The following is a 20,301-nucleotide window of genomic DNA, read 5'->3' as shown; positions in this document are numbered from 1 at the left end:
TTGTCTAAACAGGAATGTTTTGGGCAGGTACCTGTTTGATCTCAAGAGGCAGGGTGTTCTAAAGTGCAGCTGCTGCCACACTATGTAACTGAGTTATTACAAAAGTGGGATAGGTATTATGTGGCACCTGTCATGGCCTTTAAAGAGAATGTGTGTTGTGGAGCTTCGAAGCTAAAGGGATCACCGGCAGTATCTATTGGTTTAGCAGCTACAGTGTATATAGAAGGAATGGACATCTGGAGATAATGTTGCGTGGGGATCCTGCCCAAACTTACACAGGAGTTAGTCCAGCCTAGAGTCGTTCCCAATGTAGATGCTGTGGAAATCCTATAATATATAATACATCCTTTATTACAAGCCCTACAGGGAAAGGCAGCAGGCAGCAGGCAGGAGCCACATTCCATGTTCATATTCCTCCACAGATCCAGAGGAGAAAGAAAGCCAAGGCTTTGAACCCAGAAACAAAACAGCTGTTCACTATAGACCTAAAGGAACTGTAATCACTACAACGTAAGCCTAGCAACGGCCTAAACAGGAGGGGCTGCGTGGACTCCACTGCGCTTGCGCCACTCCTCCCGCCTCCCGCTTCGCTCCTGACGGCGGCGTCGCCTCCATTGTGGCCTATGGGGCGGGGCGTTCGGTAGCTCCGCCCCCTCGCGCAGTGTCGGGCGCAGACCTTACGGAGCGAGGCGCCATTTTGCGCTGCTGCTGCTACTGCCGCTGCCGCCGCCTCCGCCGCCGCCACAAGAGGGTAGCTGGTTGACTGAGGAGGCAGCCTCAGGAGAAGGTCGCGGCGCTCCAGCGCTCCTCGCCCGGGTTCCCGCTCGTTTCGTCCGCCTGCCGGGTTGGGAGGAAAGCGCCGCCATGAGTGACGTGGAGGAGAACAACTTCGAGGGGAGGGTGAGTAGTGAGCGCTTCTCTGTCCAGGCCGAGGTGTCGGAGGCCTGGCCTGGCCCCGAGGGCACGAAGTCGCTCGAGACGCGGGGGAAACGGAGCCTCCCAGCCGGGCGCGGAGCGGGGCGGAGCCACCCGGAGGAGAGCGCCGTTGTTCCTCCAAAATGGTTTCCTTCGCCTGAGGTGGGGGCCGCGCTGACGCCCGCGGGGGCCGTTTTCGCGGTTTCTGTTCCGGGCCTGGCTTTCCCGCCCTCCCTTTTTTGAACCGGGACCTTTAGTCTTAAAAAAACAAAACAAAACCCCAAAAAACACGATCCTGGGATTCCGGTTGTTACGCTCTCCTGATTCCTAGCCCACCCCCTTCCCAGTTTCTAGTTCTGAGCTCTGCTGTTATCGCTAGAACCCGATGAATCTCTATATATATTATGTTTAAAACTGCAAAACCATCCCCGCTTTCTTATTTTCCAAGGCCCCGACCGCCAAATCCTGAGCGAAGTTAGGATTTGTTTGGTAGGGAGGGATCTCAACGCCTCGTGTAGATCAGGAAATCCGGCGCGTGAGGACCGAGGCGCTCTTCTTTCTTAGGCAGAAAAGGCTCTTTTCCCTCCGGCTCAATCTTTTCAGACCGAAGACCCACCTTTAGCCCACACATGCAATTGGGGACCTACCTCTTAATTATTTTTTTACTGATACATTGCTATGACGGTGGTTCTGTAGCGACCCAGCTTTAGGTCAGGGTTCCTACTCTGCGGTTGAAGGTCAGCGTCCTCCTAGGCAGCCTTCTTGTATCTCCAGTACGACTTCTAGTTTAAACAAGGAAAGCCAGAATCAATTTTTTGTTGTGTCTGGGGTGGCGGCAGACATTTTGCTCTGTTTAGGTTTGTTGTTAGTAACTCAACGGTTTGATCCAAAGCCCGCGCCTGTGCTTCACCCGCGCTGTTTTGTTATTTATTATTGTTATATATGTTGTAGGAAATCCTTCGATTGACCCCCTTGGAAGCTTTCTGAAGGAGAGGTGTGAATCCTCTCTCAAAAGAATTGGAGGCATTATTTAGTAATGGCATTGCGATTCATGCCTGGGAAAAGTGCATTATCCTAGCTTGATTTATCAGGGTGTTTTATACTAGTGTTTATCTACCACTATACAGCAGCTTGAGAGACTCCCTTTCCCCTGCCCTCCAGTATAAAGAAGTATGAGGGAATTTCATGATTCTGAAATACGTGTCTTTGGCACAGCTTGCAACTCACAATTTCCCATATAAATCTGAAAAGTAGCAATAGGGAGGTTTGGGTGAGTGTTGTAAGCCAAACAATTCCAGCCATTCTTGGGTGGAATACATTTATTTGACCCTTGGCAATTATGGTCAGACTGGGCTGGATGTGGGACTGGAACAGCATTAGTTACACTTGGTGAATGATCTATACTTGGAGGTGAACAGGGAGAAACTTTTTTTGGACCTCTCAGCACCTTTTAGGTCATTCCATTCTTCAATTCCAGTTTGAACTTCTAGACAGAATGTCTGGGCTGTTGGTCAGAATGATTCCATGTTGTTTTTTAAATTGGCTACATTCAGCATAAGGATATTTGGAAGACTCGCTTAGTGCTGTGGGAATAGGGCCTGCCATATCAATATGCTGATCACATCCATCTCTATTCTCTTATGTAAGCATCCAGGAGTGGCTGTCAGTGTTGAACCAACGTATGGTGGCTAAGACAAAACAAAATGAAATTAGGCCAAAGAAGACATGGGATCACCCACTACCACCACCTAAGTCTTTGGTGGGGAGGGGGTAGTAAAGTAGCTGGACGCAGATTCACTGCATGACTAACTCTGCAGTACTGTACTGTCTACTATGCTATATTTAACACATGCACGCATGCATGCATACAACATGTCTTAACAGGAAAAGGACACTATTTGTTTCCATATCCATTTTTTACCATAGAGAGAATGCTAGTTCTGTTTTTTTGGAATGCTTTGTTTATGGATAAGCAGGTAGTGATGGTCCAGGAACACTTTTTACCAGCTCCACTTCTCCACTGCTCTGTTTTTAAAAGCAGGGATGTCCACTTCAGCCTGTAAACTTCTGTGCCCAATTCAGAGTTCCTGTGCTTGCCTTATAAATCTTTCGTGGTCTAGACCACCCTATCTAGAACCATTTATATCTATATGCAGGGCTAGCCCAATATATTTTGGCACCAGAGGCAGATCCCCATTAGGGAAGAAGGGGTGGGGGGAAATCTACATCAGAAACAAGGTGAAGGGAGATTGACATGGGGATCTGCTACCCCAGTGAAGCTTGCCACATGAGGCAGTCATTTCACCTTGCATCGGGTGGGCCAGCCTTGTCTATATGTACCCTAATTCCAGCTGTGGTGATTTGATCAAAGCATTCTGCGTATTCCCTCATTATATGAAGTGAAAAGTTGCCAGCTAGCACCAGAGCTTTCACATTAACTGGCCTGGAGCTCTAAAACCTGAGCGGTAGTATTTAATGCTGATTGAACATTCCAAGAAAATATCTTGCATTCTTTGTCCATTCAAATTTAGTTTTGAATGTGCACAAAATAAAATAACGTGTTTAACCTGTGATGATGACTGTGTGTTAAATATATAGAGCCACATAGTTCTGTAGAAAGTTAGGGCAGAGTATCTGTTCAACTAGTTCACTACACTTAGAACAGATCTGCACAATTCAAAGCAAACTGCTGCATCAAAAGTGGTGTTCTATTACAGAATGCTTTGTAGTCATTTGGGATACATAGAATGTATCTGTTTGGTTTTCAGTGGTTTGGTGCTCCGTACTGATAATGGGTTTGATGATAAAACACTTGGTGCTCAAAAGAAAATTTTAAATAGCTTGTAAATGAGCCCACAAATACTCTGCTATACCTGTGTTGGTGGTTCTTCTTCTTCTTCTTCTTCTTCTTCTTCTTCTTCTTCTTCTTCTTCGCTTAATTCATTCCTTGCCTGCCTTCCTGGAGCCAGTCTTATCATTCATATCTATATTAGAGTTGTGGCTTGGCTCAGGGCAATTTTGTATGTTAAATGCCCTAGTTCTGTAGCAGAGCATGCTTGCTCTTATATTAGTAGTTTTTGTAGGAAAAGGCTGAATACATTTGAGAAAGTTTGGGCTAGTGTTTCTCAGAGACAGCCAAAACAAAAACAAAACAAAAAACATGCCAACCTGACAGTTACTTGAAGGCTTCAGTTGTAGAAGTGCATTTTGAAGCAGGACTAAACACTACTACTGTTTCCGATAAATACTTGACAACTTGAGAGGTTCAAAGTTAATTCTATACAGTGGTGCCCCGCAAGACTAATGCCTCGCAAGACGAAAAACTTGCTAGACGAAAGGGTTTTCCGTTTTTTTGAGTCGTTCCGCAAGACAAAACATCTTGCGGGTTCTTGCAAGTTTGTTTCCTTTTTCTTAAAGCCGCTAAGCCGCTAATAGCCGTGCTTCGCAAGACGAAAAAACCGCAAGACGAAGAGACTCGCGGAACGGATTAATTTCGTCTTGCGAGGCACCACTGTATTTTCTTAATCCTAAATAGTTGCATAAAGTATTGAGAAATTGCAGGTGATTGGATGTTTGATGCTTGGGGATTTAACAAAATATTGGTAGTCCTATGATTGGACCATACCTAAAAAACATAGATGCAGACTTCTAATAACTTTTTAAAGGATTTTTGTCAGGCTGTATGTTGGATCTGTATTATAATTGCTTACCTTTATTGTAGTGTTGAAAAACACTGCCATGTAATGTCTGAACCCCTTTTAGATTCTAACATGGGAGCCTGTCTAGCAACCACACTCTTGGGCCTTGGAGTGCTGTTACCCTAATCCTAGAAGTTTAGGCCTTTGCTCTGATTATTTAGTAATGAAGGCAGTGCCCTCCTTTATTGTTTCTAAACATTTGAAGGCTAAACATGAATGCTTAGAAGAAATTCTAGGGCTGAGTTCTCAGCTTTGGATGAAGTTTAAGGGAACTATATTTCTAACCTGCACTGGTGTGTTTATCCTGTCCATACGTTTAACATAACAAAGGCAAACAATTCAAGTGTTAGCTATGTTACATTGGTGCTACTTCCAGTTATGCCTTTGAGCTATTGGGTTCTAAACATACATTCAGAAATGGACTCAGAATGTGTGTTCCATGTTGGAATGTTGATGTAAAGCAGCAGTGGGGAATCTTGGGCCCTGGGGGCCAAATCTGGCCCTCCAAACCGCTCTGTTTGTCCTCTTAAGATTCACTGCCAGGCCTCACTCCTCATCATTTCTGCTTTTCACTATCCTTGAGTGTTTTTGCCTGGCTAAAATGGGTCCTTGAGCTTTGATAATCCTTTTGCTAGTCTGGATGGAAGATAGAGAGGGTTGTCTGAGAGAGTGTGTGGAAACAATCCCAGCATGTGGTCCTTGGAAGTTTTCGCTTTCCCGTGGCAGCAGGGACCAGTGCAGGGCCATGGGGAGCAGCCCATAGGGCAAGCTGATGGGCAATCAGCTGTCCTCCAAGCCAAGTTCAGCACAGCTGCTTACAGTAGGAACCCCAGCCTGGCCTCAGAGAGGCGGAAAATGTCTCCACGAAAGATACAGAGTTGTCTTCTGCACTATAAAAACAGCATGGTATATTGGTTCCCCAAGGACCAGAGCAGATACCATGCTGTTTTTATAGTTACTAGGCTACAGAATCTCACACTTTCATGAATTCGCCTGATCTCCTTTTCTATAGCTTAAGGCAGGTTTGGCCAACTCCCAAGAGACTGCGATCTATTCCCAGTATAAAAAAAACTGGCAGTGATCTACCCATTGTCATTGAAGGGAGGAGAGAAGTGCCCAGAGTTGTTGAGGTTTTTTTGGGGAAGATTGCACAGAGTTTTTTTAGCTTTCCCCCAATAACATTTTGTACACAATGAGGATCCCGTGATCTACCACTGGTTGGACATCCTTGACTTACGGCATTGGGTCTGAGTGGTCTGTAGTTAGTACAAACTTTGGAGTGCTCTCAACTCTAGGGAACATGGGGTTCCTGAATTGGTGCTCTTTGAGGATACTGGAAGTACTTTCTGTGCAGACAGAATTGCCTGTGAACCAGATCATTGCCCTTCTTCACCGAGTGCCCCCTGAGCATACTGGTTTTATTTGGAGTTGATGGTATCTTAATTAGCTTTATTGAGCTTTTATTGCTAGCTGTAAAACTTCTATTTCTATAGCACTCTGGTGTAAAACTGCTTTACAATGCCAGTTCTATTCATCTTCTCTTATTCAACCTCTCAACAACCTTGTTAGGTTGAATGATGGTGAGCACAGAAATTATGTGGCTCATTAGGAATTTGGACCTAGGTCTTGGACTTGCCAGGGCATAGCAACCCCCCCCCCTTGCACTAGGGTTTAGACTGGTAAAAAGATACCCCTGTTGTCATGAGGGGAAATGTAATTGAAGATGATTTTTTTCAATTGATCACACCTTTTAATTGATTTACTCTTGCAACTCTTTAGGCCCATTTTAAAGTGCTTGAGAAAATTTATTGTCCTGTCTTGTTGAAGGTATCAGCAAAATAAAATTAACTATTTTTAGATTCCTATTTGTATACATTTATCAATGTTATATAACAGTATCATTGTATTTGAAAGGGCTCATTTGACAAATCCTTTTTAAAAATAGTTTATTATTTATTTATTAAATTTGTATTCTGCCCTTCATCCAAATATCTCTGGGTGGTTCATATATCCCACGCATCATATAATACAAAACCTAGTTGTTTATCTACAATATCAGTGGTACCTTCCATTCCGCTTTGTTTATGGCAGTCTTCAAATTTGAATGGTTGTTTCTCACAAGACTCTTAAGGCTGCACACTCAGGAGTAAGTCTTACTGAATTTGGTGGTACTTGCTTCTGTGTATAGCATTGTCCTGTAAATTTGTTTATATTGGGTCCCAAACCATCCCAGTCATCACACACTAGATAAAGAATTTAGCTTTCTTCCACGTTCATATATACCTATTTACATTTTGAATATTAAGAGTCACAAATTTTGGTGGACCTAGTGATTACTTGTGGTTTTCCTGACCTCTTGTCTGAGTCCTCTGCACAGAGAGCTCTGGGAAAGAGTCTCAAGTTGTGATTGGATTGGGCAAGTAGCTGCCAGGAAGAGATCCATGGTTGCAGATGACGACCTCAAGATTCAGTCACGGCTCCCCTATGGTTGGGTGTAAGTTAAACATGTGAATAAATGCTAGTCTAAAGGGTTTATACCTTTGATTCTGCTCAGAAAGTTTGTCCTACATTCTTGACACTTTTATGTTATGAACATAGTTATCTGAAGGCAACAGAAAGAAAGCTTAATCAACAGTAGTTGGAATCTGACTATTAAGTCTTCTCTTAGCACCTTAATTTAGTCTGTTATCCTTTACTCACTTACCGGTGGATAATTCCTATCGAATTACTGCTCCATGGGGCTTACTTTTGAGTAGGCATGCCTGAGATTGCCTTGCCAGTGTGAAACAATTGCATATATGAAAAAAATTATTATGAGTATATTTTTGCTGCCACCTTGTGAGAGTGTTAACCTGGCACTGCACAGTATACTCCTTCTTTACTAACTGATTCTTGTGGAAGTTTGCTGGTGGGATGTTTGGGTTAGAAACTTAGTCAATGAAGTGGGCTTTTTATTTTTAATGGGCAAGCATGAAAAATGAGGCACCCTGCCCCACTTTCATATTTAATATTTTCTTTGGTTAAGCCTTTTTCCACCATCAATTTCCCTGTCTTTCTTACCCATTCCTCCTAATGTTTTTTTTTTAAAGAACATTGTCTTGTTTTGACAATTAGACACAGCTCCACAATATGGTATTTTCGTCGGGGAAAGTAATGGTGCTATTAAAATGTGCACGTTTAGACTATCGCGAGTATGCAGATTCCCTTCTGAAAAATTCACTACTTCACTCTTCAATATGACATAAATATGGGAAAACAGGTCTGAAATGAAATGATAAAATGGCATCTTTAATGAGAAACAAAACAGTAAGAACTATAAGACAAAATGACATTTGGCAAAATAAATGCAGTAAGAAGTTTTCATTGGCTAAAAAGGGAATAAGCTAGACAGAGCAGTACAGATTGCTGTGCAAATGCGAAAAGGAGGGCACAGTTTTGATGTATCTTAATGTAATGTTCATGATACATACAGTGAAGATTCAAATTCAAATATGCAATATCTTTCCATAAAATTCTTGATCTGTTTTAGTTTCTCTGTTTGCCCAATCACCTCTTTTGAGTGTGCTTATTCAAATATCTTATTTTCCTGTATTGCTTGTTTGATTCATCTGTTGTTCTGACAAGGAATACAGAATAACAGTCCCAGTTCTATAAGTAACTTCACATGGCAGCCACTATTTAAGCTGTTACTGAAGAAGAGCCTTAAATTGGCTTCATTTCTTCCCTACTATGCACATATTTTGTAGGTTTTGGATAGAATGGTTAGGTTTAGGAAAAAAATTATTTTGGAATATTCAGATCACTGGCACATCTGTGGCCTGAATCCCAAGAACTGCAGCTAGTTGGACTTGGTACTTGTCTGTCATGAACAACTGCTCCCCAAGCTGCATGTTAAACTTCTTGAAGCTGGGAGTTAAAAAGTTTGTGATGCGGCCTGGGGTGAAGGGGAGCTGGGCATTATATTAGGCATGTCTAACTCCCTGTTTGCATCTAGTGTAGCTCTTTGAAATCTGGCCTATAAGTTTTGTTTGACATTTTTAACTTCAGGCAATCCTAGTATTTAAGGTAACACTGAAGTCTGTGTGTATCATATGGAATTGAGCGAGATTAAAGTTAGAAAAGGAGCAGAATAGATTTAGAACATTTGGGAAATGTTGCAAGGAAATCAGTGGACTCATTTTTAGAGCCTATATGATTACACCAGTTAAAAGATTTTTTTTTTGAAAAAATGCTTTTATAAATTAGTTATTTGCACTTTACCTGCTGGCTATTCAATTTTCGTAGATAAAAGTCTGAAACTCCAGCAGAGTTTTATAATCCCCACATGCTTAAATATACTAAATGTTCTTTTTCCATTAAGGTTAATGTTCGTGAAGAAATGGAAGAGTTTTTTCCAAGAATGTGGAAGATAAATCAAGATAAAAGAAGGCTAATGAAAAGTGTTAAAGATCAGAAAATTAAAATTGAATGGGGGAAAAAATTGAACAGAAGATTGGTCAGATAGAAGCACTTGAATATTTTTAAGGCTATAATGAATTGTTTGAATTGGGGAAGAATACACGAAGTATGAAAAATGAAAAACTCAATGAAGAATGAAGAAAAGTAGAAAGCAAGAGTGAAGTAGAATTAAAAGAATCTGGAAGAATGAATGGGTCCTAGGTTAAGTAAATGTATGGTTTATGTTCCAGTGTCTGTATGATCAAGTTGTAGATGAATTTGCATGATTACTTAGTTAATAGAGCATTGGTCATCCGGTTCGAGTAGGGAACTATTTGAGGAAATCACGCAAAGTTAACAGTGGGTTAAACAGAAGTTTGTCCTGGAGGGTATTGCCTAACCATTTGTTTTTCAGGCACAATCAATAAAATATAGTTACTTTAATATAAGAAGGTAGGCATTTGTGCAACCACTACCATTTGTAATACTGCTTTTTTTGTTAGGAGTCGCGCTCCCAGTCAAAATCTCCAGCTGGGAGTCCTGCTCGTGTAAAATCTGAGAGCAGGTCAGGATCGCGTAGCCCATCAAGAGCTTCTAAACATTCTGAGTCACACTCTCGATCAAGATCAAAATCCAGGTATGTGTCTGTTGTTATACATTCTGTCTTTGCATAAAACTTACTTATTTTGGGCTTCAAGGTATTGAGGGGTTTCATGGAAGAGATTTTGAGTTGTACTTTTAAAGAATATTTTATATGGATTGTTTTAAAACGTCAGACCTTGTTCTTTAGCAAGGTTGAACTGCTACTCAGAGTAGCATAGAATTATAGGAAGCTCCCTTATACAGTAGACCACTTGTCCATCTCACTCAATACTGTGTACGCTCGCTGCTTGTCACTACCCAGAGCTTCAGACAGCCCTATCGGGAGATGCTGGGGTTTGAAACTGAACCTTTGGCATGTGAAGCTTTTCCTGTGCCATGCAGCTACAACCCTTCTCCACAGTGAGGTTGTTGTACCTCCTCATGGCCTAGTAGCAGCACCAACTATACTATGGAAGTGCTCTGAAAATTTTCCACCATGGAAGTGCTCTGAAAATTACCCTGATAGCTATAGGAGATATGAAAATTCTCCTTTCTGATGTCACAAGGCTTTGTGCCTCTAACTGGAGAACAGTTTGTAGATTACCATCACATAAGACAAAACATAAGACAAATCAGATCCTAAAATGTAAGAAAAGCTATCTCCTTTCTGTCGCCAGTGATAGTGAAGCTTCCATAAACCGGCATTCCATACAATGGCTTGATTTTCACACAACAATAAATCACCTAAGAAATAAACCATGGTATCCTGTGAATGAGAAACATGTGCGCACACTGCACAACCACTCCTGCTTTGCTTCACTCTGCCTGGAACCAAGAGAAACAAATCACAAGGCTGGTTTTGTTCTCCTTTAGCTTCTACTCATGATTTAACTTGGTTCCACGACAGACCAAGCACAACAGGAGTCCAACAAGACCCTAAGCAATTTTCATGTGGTCCTTGTGGGGGGAAGTTTGGGGGCCCCTGGAACAGATAAATGTTGAAAATGTTATTTACATTTTACAAAACGTTTATTTTAAATTACTTGATATTTTAAAACTGTGCCAGAAACTTACTTTGATATGCTTTCAGGCGCATATATAAAAAAATATATGCATGAATTTATGAAAACTTCAATATTTCTATGGTGCTTCACAGATGTTTTCATATAACAAATAAAATGTATCATTTGAAGGTCCAGGTCAAGAAGGCATTCTCACAGGCGTTACACTCGCTCTAGATCCCATTCTCATAGAAGGCGATCACGAAGCAGATCATACACTCCAGAGTACCGGCGTCGAAGGAGCCGCAGTCACTCTCCAATGTCTAACCGAAGAAGGCACACTGGCAGCAGAGTATGTAGTGTAAGCTTGTAGGGAAATTATTTTAAATCTCACTATGAATATATGTATAAGAAAAGCTAATCCATTTAACTAATTTATTTTTGTTGATTAGGCATAACATCCACAGCTTGCAGGTTTCTGCGGTCAAGAATAAGAGGAGCCTTGGCATTTTCTGCTTGTCAGGTCTATTAGCGTTTACCCTAGCAACCAGCAGTATGAATACCCCACAGTACTTTCCCAAACAAGGAAGTGTAGGGGAGAGGAGCACCCTGATTTTCTCTTAAGGGGCGGGGGGTGCTGGTGGTGGAAAGAACTGGTGGCTTTATGGGAGGAGGCCCCCCCCAAAAAAAACCAAACCCAAGAGGTGTGTAGTTCTTTGCAAGAACAGACAACTTTGATATCTTAATAGCTTTCAAAAGATTTAAAGTTGGGTGTGGGAAATGAGATTTAAATCCTTGCTGGTATGAAGATATTTGGGTAGACTAGATCAGCTGTCCCCAGCATGGTGTCTTACAGATGTTTTGGACTACAACTATCAGCCCCTGTCAGCAGGAATCACAGATACAGTTTCTTCAGAGATTTTGCATCTATCCTGTGCCAGTTTAGGGAAAGTTATATGTCAGAGGCATTTCATGATAAACTGTTGATTGACTTTAAGTGGCCAGGCAAATTTAGTGGTTATTTTTGGCCCCACCTTCCCTTTTGAAATTGAGGTATGGTGGAAGCAGCTGAAATTGGCAAAACCCCTCTGATAGTTATGGGCACAGGACTCTGTCTTTGCCTCTATTCTGGTTTTGCTATGCCGCATCCCTTGTGGTAGGCTGGTAGGATACTCTGAGTTACTCTAATTTACATAAAAATTATTTATGTAAATATTGAGGCATTATGGGATGCAGGAGTCTTTGTAACTCACTCCCATTCCAAGCCACCATTTTGCCTGCTGGCTCTGGCAAAAAAAAGGGGGGGGGGATCCTGCAAGCCAAAAGTCAGGTGTTTCTATATTTCCTATACTGTATATAGAAATGATTATACATTTTAAAATTATGGAATTACAACATCTTAAGGCTCCATTTGTTAAACTGATCTGATTTTAGGAGTGGGAAAGGAACTTGAGATCCTTTCTACTCTCCTTGGAGAGTTTTGGAGCACATGTGTGGTTGGTACAAAGCAGGTATGTTTCCATTGTATGGCTGATTAAATGTTCCCTCTTTTGCAATAAGACACTGAGGAAATTAACAAGACCTGTTTGGCTACTTCAAGGAAGTTGTTCTTGAACAGAAAGGAGAATTGCAGGCAAATGTCTGAAACACAGTCTCCAGTCAGTGTTGAAACCAGAATGCTATATCATTCCATCTACCCATCACTAGATGGTAAATACATGTTTTAAGCTGTAAAAGATGGAACCATCATGACATCAACAGAATGCAGCATTTTGGTCAGATTTCAAAGAATTAATTCTCTTGTTTGCAGCAAACATGCCCTTTGCATGTTGTGGGCTGCAGTTTCTATCATCCCTAAGCTTTGGTCATGCCGACTGGGGCTGATAGAAGTTGTAAGTTCAAAACATCTGGAGAACCCCATGTTGGCTACCCCTGCAATATAATCTTGTAGCCCAAAACATCTGGAGTGCACCATGTTGGCTACCCCTGCATCTTGCCATAACTGCATTAGAAACCCTCTAGCCAGTATATTGTCAAACCTCTGTAGGATTAGCTGCTCTGTAGTAAGTCCAGCCAATTTGCTGTACTCTCTCTGCAGCCAATGTGCCCCTCCCCCTAGTCAGCATAATGAAGCGAGACCTTCTGAATCCTCTTTCATTATGAGAATTGGATCCAGTGGTGGAGTAGGCATAATAGATCTTCCTTTCCCTTCTTGTGTTACTCAGAATGTGCAGTTATCTAAAATACCTTGCTGCCTATGTCAGTGAAAGAATGAGTGAGTGTGCAACTGGCACTGTTCTAGACATGCTTTGATACTTGAATTTGGTTCATTTCTTTTTAGGCTAATCCAGATCCTAATACATGCCTTGGCGTGTTTGGCCTCAGTTTGTATACTACTGAGAGGGATCTTCGTGAAGTCTTCTCTCGTTACGGACCTTTGAGCGGTGTCAATGTGGTTTATGATCAACGAACTGGACGATCAAGAGGATTTGCTTTTGTTTACTTTGAAAGAATAGATGATTCTAAAGAGGTAAATTTATTAAGTTGGGAAGGTTGCAAAGTTTACCAGTGATTATGAGGCTGTAGAGGTTTCCCCACAGAGTTGAGATTCCCTGGAGACTTCCAGGTCATTTGAGAGGCCTGGAGGAGTCACACAAGCCTTGGGGCCAAGGCAGAACATAAGCATATAATGAAAGGCAAATTAAACACTCTCTCTCTCTCTCTCTCTCTCTCTCTCTTTTAAAAAAGTTGTAATAGTACTGTATAAATCTGTGAATCAGCCACAGTTGTCCAGTGCAAACCTCCCTCCTGATTGCTAATAATAATCAAGACTAAATGAAGACTCTGAGAGTGTACACTCTGTGCCCACTTGTATGTAAATTCCCTCTTAACCACACTGTAGGGTTACACCTGATAAAAGTAAACACTAACCAGGATTTCAAACTAGGCATTTGAAAAAACTGCATTTGAGAGAGGAGAAGCATAATAAGCTTCTGAAAAATAAACTGGCATTAAAACTTAAATTTCAGTTGTTAGCTTCAGTAAATAAAGTAGTAATATAGTTTTAATCAAATCATGTGGCTGCTATAATGCATAATTTTGACTGAGAATGTTTCCTTGTGTTTACACAATCATATATAATAAGAAATTTGATCTGCTGGTTACTGTAATTCTTAAATCTACTTGGTTGTGCCTCATTCATGAGGGGGAGGATATACTTCAGGCTTTTTTAAAAAAACAACAACTATGCTATGTCATTTGGGTCTGTTTGATTCCAGAGACTACGTTGATGAAGTGTCAGTACTTATGTGAAGCTGTTTGATAAAAGTATGAAATTTGAATGGTAGTCTTTGTTGATGTTCCTTTGCATAATAGCATTTTCCAAATTGTCTTGGAGTAACTATATATTGGTATGACTAGTGCTATAATCTATGATGCTTTGATTCAGGAATTTCATTTGTTTTTGTAGTGTGGACCTTTTGGTGAGAGAAGATTCTTTAAAATAGTGTTTGCTGTGTTTCAGTGATAGAAAGAAATCGCTAGGTGGCGATATAGTCCACATTTAATCACATTCGAAGTACTGAATTGAAGTGTAGAATGTTCTAGTTTTTATTTTTAATTTCTTACAATGTAAACAGTAACCATGTGGAACTTGATTTTCCCCTAGTTTAGGCCCTAAATTATGAATAAGCCTTTCTTCTAGGGCTGGAGTTAAACAAAAATCCAGAGCCAAGAATGTAATACAATCAGAAACCTGAAGTGAGTGTTCCGGTTTTCTGACGAGGCTTCTGCGGCTTCTGATTGGCTGAAGGAGCTTGCTGCAGCCAGTCAGAAGCCACACTTTGGTTTTCGGATTCTGTTCGACTTCTGAGGTACAACTATAATGTTTAGGTTGGGTCAAAAGCTACCATTTTGTCCAAAGAAGGGGTTGCCTGCTCACAAAAAGGCATACTGTGGCATTCTTGAACAACTGCAAGCATGACGGTTGCTGTAGAGCCTACCTGTTGTAGATAAACAAACTCTTTGCTAGTACTTCCATAAGCATTTGTGGCAAAGCAGTGCCATATATTTTCTCCAGTCCAAATTAAGCAAAAAGAGAAAAAAAGGGGGGGAAAGAAAAATATTTGCATCAACAGACATGGAGTAGGTAGCAACCAAGAATCTTCACCACAACCACACACACACAAGGGAGCAAGGGTCAAACCTTTTAACAGGATTTATGTAAATTTGCTCATGGATTAATAAAATAGGGGTAATATTTTTCTTTGAATGTATTTTAGTGTTTTTATATTGTGAACTGCCCTGTGATCTTCAGATGACAGGTGGTATAGAAATTTAATAAATCATTATATCACCTGATTGTAAATTATTGATGCTGTCTAATTTGCATGATTAAGAATAGAGCTAAAAACTCACTGTTAATTGAGGCAAAGCATAGAATATACATGAGAGTGTGTTGGAGATAGTGCCTGATGTGGAGTCAGTTCCTTAATGCATTGTTTGAGTGAACTGCCGAGTGGTGAGTGAGTAATTAGGAAGTCGTATAGGCTGAACCTGCCATTTTACTAAGCTCTGCTGGAATAGGTCCTTGTAAGTGAGATGGTAGGAGACAGAGAAAGCATGAAATGGCAGCTGAACAGCAGTAGTAACCCAGCCATGTGCACCCTGCAGGAAGCCACACTAGTGTGCGGTCCCTTTGCTTCAAGGGAAATGGCTCCCTGATTACCTTTTGGGGAGCTTTAAAGGCAAAGTGTCAGGAATGCATCAGCTTCTTAGCAGGGTGCTGGCTTTAAAAGGGATCCTATTTCACTAACTTTAATGCCCCAAGTCAGTGGAGACATTTTAATTCTCTCTGCTATAGAAAAGACGGTCCACTGATTAGCAGGATACTAATAACTAAAGACAAGCTGATTTTGCTTAATGAGAATAAGCACTAATTTCGCGTTACTGGAACTAAAGTGTCTGCCTTCTTTGCAGGCAATGGAACATGCGAATGGAATGGAGCTGGATGGCAGGAGAATCCGGGTGGATTATTCTATCACAAAGAGAGCACACACGCCCACCCCTGGAATCTACATGGGCAGGCCAACCCAGTAAGGAGTTTTCCTGGCTTAATCAGAAGAACTCCATTTTAGAGTCTGTGATTCATAAGAAACTATGTTGTTAATAAATGCAATAGTTCTGTCTCTTCATAGGCTAATCACTGTCTTACTCGAGAAATCCCTTTTGAAGATCCATTCGTTTCATGTTCTTTAAACTTATTGTCATTATTTCCATGCCACCTTATAACTCACTGTTGCTGAGTAGCATGCATTACAATGCACTGTGAACAATAATTACAAATACAATTAAAGGCAGACAGTTCTGGATAACTTTTTAAATGTGAACTCTGCCCGTTGAATGGTCTAAAGAGCTATCTAATCCTGTAGCTTAAGCCAGTCCGTGGACCCGAGTAATACCTTGAATGGGAAACCCTGCGAGCTGCAAGTTTAAATGTTAAAAATGTGGGGTTTTTTTCTTGAAATAAGAGAAATCCTAATATATTTGCATAATGCATCTTCTCTCCCAAAAAAGTAGTGGAGGTGGTGGCGGAGGAGGAGGAGGTGGAGGAGCTGGCCGTCGCCGTGATTCCTATTACGACAGAGGATATGACCGAGGCTATGACAGATACGAAGAATATGATTACCGTTACAGGTATGCATTCTGATTTAAATGAAAAGGCTCAGAGGAAATCTTTGTCACAAGCATGAACATTGCATAGGCATAGGCAGACACATGGGCAGGAGCTGGTTAGAGAGTGAGGCTGTAGTATGCAAAGTTGGAGAAGAAGGTAAAAGAAGAAAGGGATCGTGTGGCCCACTGAGTGTGAGGGGAGAGTGAATGGGAAAGATGGGTTCTACAGCAGGCATAGGCAAACTCCGGCCCTCCAGGTGTTTTGGGCCTACAACTCCCATCACCTGTAGCTAACAGGGCCAGTAGTCAGGGGTGATGGGAACAGTAGTCTCAAAACATCTGGAGGGCTGGAGTTTGCCTGTGCCAGGTCTAAAGGGACAAGCAGACTGAGCAAGAAGAAAAGGAGAAGCCTTGGGTTGCTGTAGAGCCTTCTGGTCCCTGTGCTTCTTTGTCTTCTGGACACACATACCAGTCCCCCCTTTATTCCTGTTTGGTTTGCTGGCAAACTAGATGAAAGGTTTATATTTCAAAAGTAGTAATAAAGTAGGGAAAGGGATAAGAGTGGGTAGCTGTTTTAGGAAGAGGAAGTTAATGTGAAAGGAACACAGAAAACAGATGAAACATTGGTGGTTGGGATAAGAATATTAAAAGCTGCCTTCACTTACCCTCCCTGCTTTAAGCAGAATTTGCTGATCCAAAGTCATGTCAGTACTTGAGCTCCCTGCTGCAAGAAGATTGCTCCAGCATAGAATTGAGCTGTTTCTAAAGAAGGGTTAAATGTCAATAGAAAATGTCTGTAATTGCCAGGCAATTGTGCTGATCTCTGGGTTCATTCATCATTTAATTGCTGGCTCCATCCTTCCACTACCATTTTGTGACTGGTGGGCCCCACTAATATTAGCCCTCAAGTAGCCCCTAGGGATAGAAATTTTGAGATAAGTTTATAGTCTTCAAAAATTCTGTTAGTTCATATAGTGATCTATAGTTTGTATAGTGATTTATGGTTTGTTGCAAATAAGATTATTGCATCCATATAACTGCTTTCCAATTTATTAAAGCACGTTTAGCCTGTTTTACAAACTCTGCAGTAGTCTCAAAGCATATAACAATAAATATTTTGAAACGAAATAATTAAAGCCAAATCAGCCAAGTAAAATAGCTTAAACATCTTAGAACCGAGAAAACAAAAAAACCCAGTACCTGATAAAACAGGGAATTAAAACTATTCCATATAAAAGCTAACCTATGGTCAACAGTTTATAGTAGCATGTTGTAATCATATATGTGTTTTTTTCACACCAGTCTAGTTACATCTCTCTGAAAATCCAAACTTATCCAACATCTCTTCTAACCAGGGAGCTTGGATAGCAAGTTGTGTATACGTAGTATTACATCTTAGTGTGCCATATGACGTTGGTGTTGAAATGACTGGGTTGAGGAGGACTAGATTATCTTTGTAGTCCCTTTCAACTCCAGGTTTCTTTGGCACAAGAACCACTATTTGTTGCAGCTGCAGGAGCACGTTTGAGGGTGAAAATAACATGCCCATGAGTATGGTACCCAGAAATTAGTCTGCCTTACATTTGGTCAGGTATAACAGTAGATACTTATGAGAGCTTAAAGATACAGACTTATGTGAAAAAGAGGTGTGTGTGTGTGTGTGTGTGTGTTTTCTTAATCTGTTAATGTCTTATGGTTTGTAAAAACAATGTTTCCATATTAATCAGCACCTTAAATCACTGTGGAATACCATTTAAAAATAGGTGTCTTTAAATCTGTCCAATATGCTGTGGGGGAGAAAGAAACCATGCAAATGAAGCTTGGTTCTTCCATTTGGTAAAAATGTGGATGCTGTACAAATCATTTGACAATATTTTTTAAACTCTTGAATAGTACATATGCCACATGTACTAGAGCCACTGCTAACAAATGTATTTATATACTTTCTTCAAAGGAGGCGATCACCTTCACCTTACTATAGTCGTTACAGATCACGGTCAAGATCCCGTTCCTACAGCCCAAGTAAGTATAACAGCAGTCTCACCAGAGTGGTTACAGCGGAGGAAACATCAATTCGAAGCAATGTCAGGCTTCCCGCCTGTTCCCATCCCCCTTAAAAAAATCCTTCCAATTTGCCTTTTGGATATCCTATAGTGATTAGACAGTAGCAAGGATACCATGTTCAGAGCTCCTGTTCCGTCTGTGGATCTCCCTCTCCGCTTGCAGACGGGGATCCGCAAAATCCTATAGCGCATGCAACACCTTCACAGGGACCATAGGATTGCAACCCTAAGCAAACCATTTGTATGTAGTAGAAGTTGTTTTTAGCAAAATGAAGTGTGACAGAAGGGGAATGCACTGATCCTGGGTGGAAGGAGAAAAAAATGAATATGGAATTATGAACTGATGGTTACAATGCTCCCTCTTCTTTCTTTCAGGGCGCTATTGAAGAAGAGAAGCTAGTCACAGTTGCAAATACAATTTTTAAACAGCAAGTTCCGAACTTCGCTTTCCCTATAGATCCCCTGCAGTTATCTGAAACCCTATTAAAAGGTCCTTGGTTCATTTAGAATATATGTATTTTCAGTTGAAATACCAGTTTTCCATCTCTTCTTATTGTAATACTCCAGGTGTAATTGTTGTAGCTTTATGTACTTAAATATCTTTAAGCGAAAACTAAATAGGAAACCCAAAGTGGTAATACGTTTTGTGAAATTTTTTTTAAAGCAAGTGGATTTTTGTTGAACGTAATGGGGAAGGAAAACAGAAGTGTGTTAAAGCCCTGCATGTTGTGTTTCAGTAGAAATCTACTATTTTAATGAACTGTTCATCTTTCTGCCTATTACTTTTGAGGAAGAAAGTGTTGTTCTGTATCTTCAGTTATAGCCCAAGTCAGTGCATGCTCTTAAACCAGAGCATTTTCACTCATTTTCTCAATGCAGTGATTTAATAATAATAATAAAAAACATTGGAGGGAAGTCTTTGAAAAAACAAAATTCTCGTATACTACAAATTTCACCTTGGCATGTGTTTAATATAATCACAGTGTTAATATGGGTGACATTTGAAATTTGGTTAATATTAAATTGACTGGAAAACGTTCTTATGTTTGCCCCATAATCAGGACAGGCCTAATTTACTGGGCGTAGAAAATATTTGATCTGTTCTCAGCAGTTCTATATGGAAATAAAATTATGGTTAAGCAGGTTCTGTTTGGTACTATGGATTTCAAAACTATTATTTTGCTTCTCAAAATAAATTTAAATTCTACCAGTGCAGTGTTTCAGCATTTCATACAATTGGTTAGATATGTTAAGTTTCTTGCAAGGAATTAACAAGTAGTATATCCTGAAATCTTGGTATTGGATCCAACCTAGGTTAGCTGCTCTTTAAGTCCCATCAATTTCAGCTAAATTAGACTGCAACCAACCCTTAGATTTAGAGTTGGAGTAGCGGTGTGCACAATAAAACATATGAGTCTGCTTCTGGAGAGAGATCCAACAGCATCTTCCCTAAAACTATGGACAATCTGGTGTCATTGAAATTCAGCACATGGAAAAAAATTGAGTGATTAAGCTCTGGTGTATCACTCCCTATATTAGTAAAGTGAGTGTGCAGATATATCGAACAGCAAAATGGATGGAGAGATGGGGCAAGATGGGAACCCAATAAATGGGATAGAGCATATGGGCATGCAAAAAATATATATATATATTATTAGTTCGTTAGAAGAGAGCTTCTCCCCAGAATCAACAGGAGCTGTGTATGTGCATAGCTCTCATGCTGCATGCAAATATAGGTAGCAGAAAACAGCATGGAGGGGTTGAGCCCTCAGCTGGCCAAAGACAGGTCCCAAACTGAAGAGAAGCAGGAATCACTGGGGGAGAGGGAGAACTGGCATCTTGGTGTGTGTTACATCCTAGGTGGGAGCAATTGCCATTGCCCCATACACTGCAAGACGCTAAAAAAAGTCATGATGCCCACATCACCTCCTG

At 40.8% G+C, this 20,301-nt stretch overlaps 1 protein-coding gene across 2 annotated transcripts; it reads left to right on the top strand.

Moving 5' to 3' along the window:
* Window positions 1-670: 670 nt before the first annotated feature.
* On the top strand, window positions 671-19,581 carry TRA2A (transformer 2 alpha homolog). 2 transcript variants are annotated; one of them, XM_028751224.2, is made up of 8 exons: window positions 671-900; window positions 9,554-9,687; window positions 10,826-10,985; window positions 12,975-13,163; window positions 15,611-15,726; window positions 16,208-16,327; window positions 18,261-18,328; window positions 18,745-19,581. In XM_028751224.2, exons 1-8 carry the CDS (start codon window positions 865-867, stop codon window positions 18,753-18,755), a joined length of 834 nt encoding a protein of 277 aa, XP_028607057.1. In that variant the 5' UTR covers window positions 671-864; the 3' UTR covers window positions 18,756-19,581. The 2 variants fall into 2 exon arrangements, with proteins under 2 accessions (XP_028607057.1, XP_028607056.1); XM_028751223.2 differs by having other exon boundaries at window positions 10,826-10,994.
* Window positions 19,582-20,301: the final 720 nt, after the last annotated feature.

This window comes from Podarcis muralis, chromosome 12, assembly GCF_964188315.1.
Source record: "Podarcis muralis chromosome 12, rPodMur119.hap1.1, whole genome shotgun sequence".
In the NCBI taxonomy this organism is placed as follows: Eukaryota; Metazoa; Chordata; class Lepidosauria; order Squamata; family Lacertidae; genus Podarcis; species Podarcis muralis.
The sequence above is the reverse complement of the archived record's forward strand: the minus strand, read 5'-3'. Positions and strand labels throughout refer to the sequence as shown.